This window comes from Aplysia californica, unplaced genomic scaffold (genome assembly GCF_000002075.1).
Source record: "Aplysia californica isolate F4 #8 unplaced genomic scaffold, AplCal3.0 scaffold00180, whole genome shotgun sequence".
Classification (NCBI taxonomy): domain Eukaryota; kingdom Metazoa; phylum Mollusca; class Gastropoda; order Aplysiida; family Aplysiidae; genus Aplysia; species Aplysia californica.
The window spans coordinates 375,080-378,450 of NW_004797450.1; the positions used below are offsets into that span (position 1 = coordinate 375,080).

General features: G+C 38.2%; 1 protein-coding gene across 1 annotated transcript in view; it reads left to right on the forward strand.

The window, feature by feature from the left end:
* The window catches only part of LOC101856804 (ankyrin-3), a gene marked incomplete in the record, with an annotated part of 34,960 nt that overhangs the window by 12,872 nt on the left and 18,717 nt on the right, over positions 1 to 3,371 (forward strand). The window contains 3 exon segments of the mRNA XM_005098336.3: positions 1,057 to 1,184; positions 2,355 to 2,458; positions 3,158 to 3,317. Coding sequence (XP_005098393.2) covers positions 1,057 to 1,184; positions 2,355 to 2,458; positions 3,158 to 3,317 — 392 coding nt within the window.

Sequence of the window (3,371 nt, forward strand, 5' to 3'; positions counted from 1 at the left end):
TTGTGTGTGTGTGTGTGTGTGTGTGTGTGTGTGTGTGTGTGTGTGTGTGTGTGGGTGCGTGCTTGGCGGAGGGAGAAGTGACTAGTAGTTAGTAGAAAGTCTAGATTCGAACCTGGTTATATATAAGGAAGTAAGTCGTGTGTTATTTTCAGGAACATATTTTTCTTCTGTGTTCCGTGGTCTTTGTGGATGGACCAGTTGCGTGTCTTGAGATTTGTTCTCTTAACTGTGTAGTTTTTTAAATATGAACTTAAGTTTGGACACAGTACTGGATCTTGCTGATCACTCTTGTGGGTCTTCTTCATCTGTTGCGTTGTTGTATTACGGTTGCCACAACTTCCATATATTATACTACTACAACACGACAACATTATATTATGTACCTGTCCCACTTTGTTCGATCGTTAGTTCTGCATAGATATTGATGTAAAGCGCTTGGTGTCCAGAGTGAATATGTTGTTATTATTAGTGTTTTTTGCTTCTTGTTTTTTGTTTGTTACTGCATTTGCCTTTATTTTATTTTTACAAAGTTTTAGTTTATAGTTGTTGGGGCTTTTTGTTCTCTTTCATAAGGACGTGGAGGTCAGGGACGAGTTACTGGTCTTTGAAATCATCTCTTTTGTGTCTGATTTATTGAGCTTTGAGTTTGAGTTTGAGTTGGAAAAAAGAAAAGCACATCAATAAAATAAGAAAAAGTGCCTGCCAACTATCCAATGCGTTTAGTGTAGGCTCTTTCTTTTCTATCAAATATCTATCGTTCTTATGTCTCCTCCTTTTTGTGACACCTCTAATCCTAATCCTCTACACTTACTGCTTACATGAGTTATTGTGTTGCAAGTGCCGTAAAACTTTTACTAAAAACCAATTCAGCACTTAAATGAATTAATTGTGTTGCAAACCACGTAAAACTCTTACTAAAAACAACATTTCAGCACTTGTGTGATCTAATTGTGTTCCAAGTGCCGTAAAACTCTTGCTAAAACAATTGATAATAAATGTAACTGTTGACTGACTGTTGTCTCTCTCTCTCTCTCTCTCTCTCTCTCTCTCTCTCAGGATTGGCGCAGCTTCCCCTGCTGATGGCACTAGTGAAGATCCAGGGGGCGGACATAGAGCTGTGTAACGCTGATGGGATGACGCCTCTCATGTTGACTGCTGCAGTGGGCAACTGTGTGCTTTGTGATGTAAGTGACAACAGATTCATAGAGTGAGGGGGATAGTATGGGGTTTTTTTTCTTCGTTTGTGTGTGTGTTAATGTGTGTGTGTATGTGTGTGTGTGTGTATGTGTGTGTGTATGTGTGTGTGTGTGTGAATCGTTTAAGGCACTAAATTAAACACACACATGCAAACACACACTCACACACATGCACACACACAAACACACACACACACACACACGCACACACACACATATTCACACATACATGCTTATACACACTTACACACTCTCACACTCAAAGAGAGAGAAAAGGAGAGACAGACAGACAGACAGACAGACAGACAGACAGACAGACAGACTAACAGACTGACAAACAGAGAGAAAGAGAGAGAGAGGATTTTACACATAAGACTAGTTGCAAGCAGAGTAAAAGGAAAATTGTGTCCTTGTCTGTCTGACCTATGGACAGCAGGCTAGGGACAGTTTGGTTATCAATCCATCCATATTAACGTATTGTATACATTTCGAGTCTCTTTGGTTAACAAATGAATGGATAGCATCACCCGTCGTGTTTCATTGTCTATTATAGCATCTTTACATCATGTTATGAAGTGCTATACATCTGTGAATCTATAAATAATTTTGGTCATGTGCTCATTGTATTGTATCCGGGTCAATCGGCAAGGCAAACTGTGTCACTGTTTTGTAGCCTTATATTATGTTTACCATGAATAAAACCTGAATGGTTGAATGAGTCAAAATATAGTAATAATGATAATGAAATAATGATAATGATGATAATAATAATGATGATAATAATAATAATAATAATGACAATAATAATTATTATAATAAAAAGTGACTTTCCCAAGGAGACAATGTCAGACCCCTAATGGGATTCGAAATCTGAACCCTAAGGCTGCAATTTTAAGTCTGAGAACCTAACCAATAGGCTACCAATGCCCCATATATGAATTAATTCATAAATGACTGAATAAAGGAATCGATGACATAATGGATAAGAATGTCTGGATGAGAAAGGGAATAAAAATGACTGATTCATTGCATTTTATCTCTTGTACATGTGTATTCACTCACTTTATTAGAGTTCTTTTCTTCCTTTATTCTGTCTGAGCACTTGTACTAATTTTGTATTTGTGTTTCTTATACGAATATACTTTGGTTGTTTTCCAGGTTTTGATATGCCTTTTCGGCGCTGATCCTAACAAACCAAACCCCCAGTCTGGGCAAAGTGCTCTTCACTACGCTGCAGAGGGAAACCACAGAAAAACGGTGGAGTAAGTACAATGGTTTCATATTATGACGAGAAATAATGAATAAAAATAAAACATGCATTTCCATTATTCACAATTTCCAGTGTGCTTTACAAAACATTAGTAGCCTACAATAGCATTAAAATGCAGGCAGCATCCGTGCACAAGAATGTACCCATAGAATTAATAATAACCCACTAGTTTTATGGTTAAAGTCTCATTTTGAAACCAAAAATGACAATATCAATTTCATGGTTATCCAAAATATATTATATCAAGTATCTCTTGTTGAGGACGTAATCACATCATCCAGATTGGTCTAGATAAGGATATAGAAGGCAGCTTACTCTCTATGTGATCAGAAAGTGTGCCTGAAAAAGAAATAAATGTCTTGGTGCTGGCATGTTGTTGTCCAAAAGTACCATCAGCAAGGACTATAACTTGACTCTCCGTCTGTTGTATCTAACTTAACCTTTTACCCTTACACTAAATAACTTACTAGGTGGTTAGCAGGTGCTCTGGTGTGGTTTACAGATGCTGGGATTTTTTTTTTTTGCCCTTTCTTTACTGCCAAACATCTGTCATTCCATCTGTTCTCCTTCTTTTCTTTGTTTGTTACTTTCCAGTAACATGTCGATCTTTGGTACTTATCTGACTTATTTGTTTTGCTAGTGCCTTAAAACTTTTACTTTCACTAAAACTGAACTTTGTACGGTTTCTCAGATGTCTGATCCGCCGTGGTGCTGACGTGAACATAGAGGCCCACGATGGCCTGCGACCAGACGACATCCCAGCATGCCTTGCTGCCACAGATGACTGCAGGGAGATCATCGCTTTCAATAGAGTGCAACGCTTGGAGATGCTCAGCGAGCTAGTCAGAAAAGTGAGAAGAGAAAACTTTCTTTCTTTGAGGTGGCAGCAGCAATTGGGGGGGGGG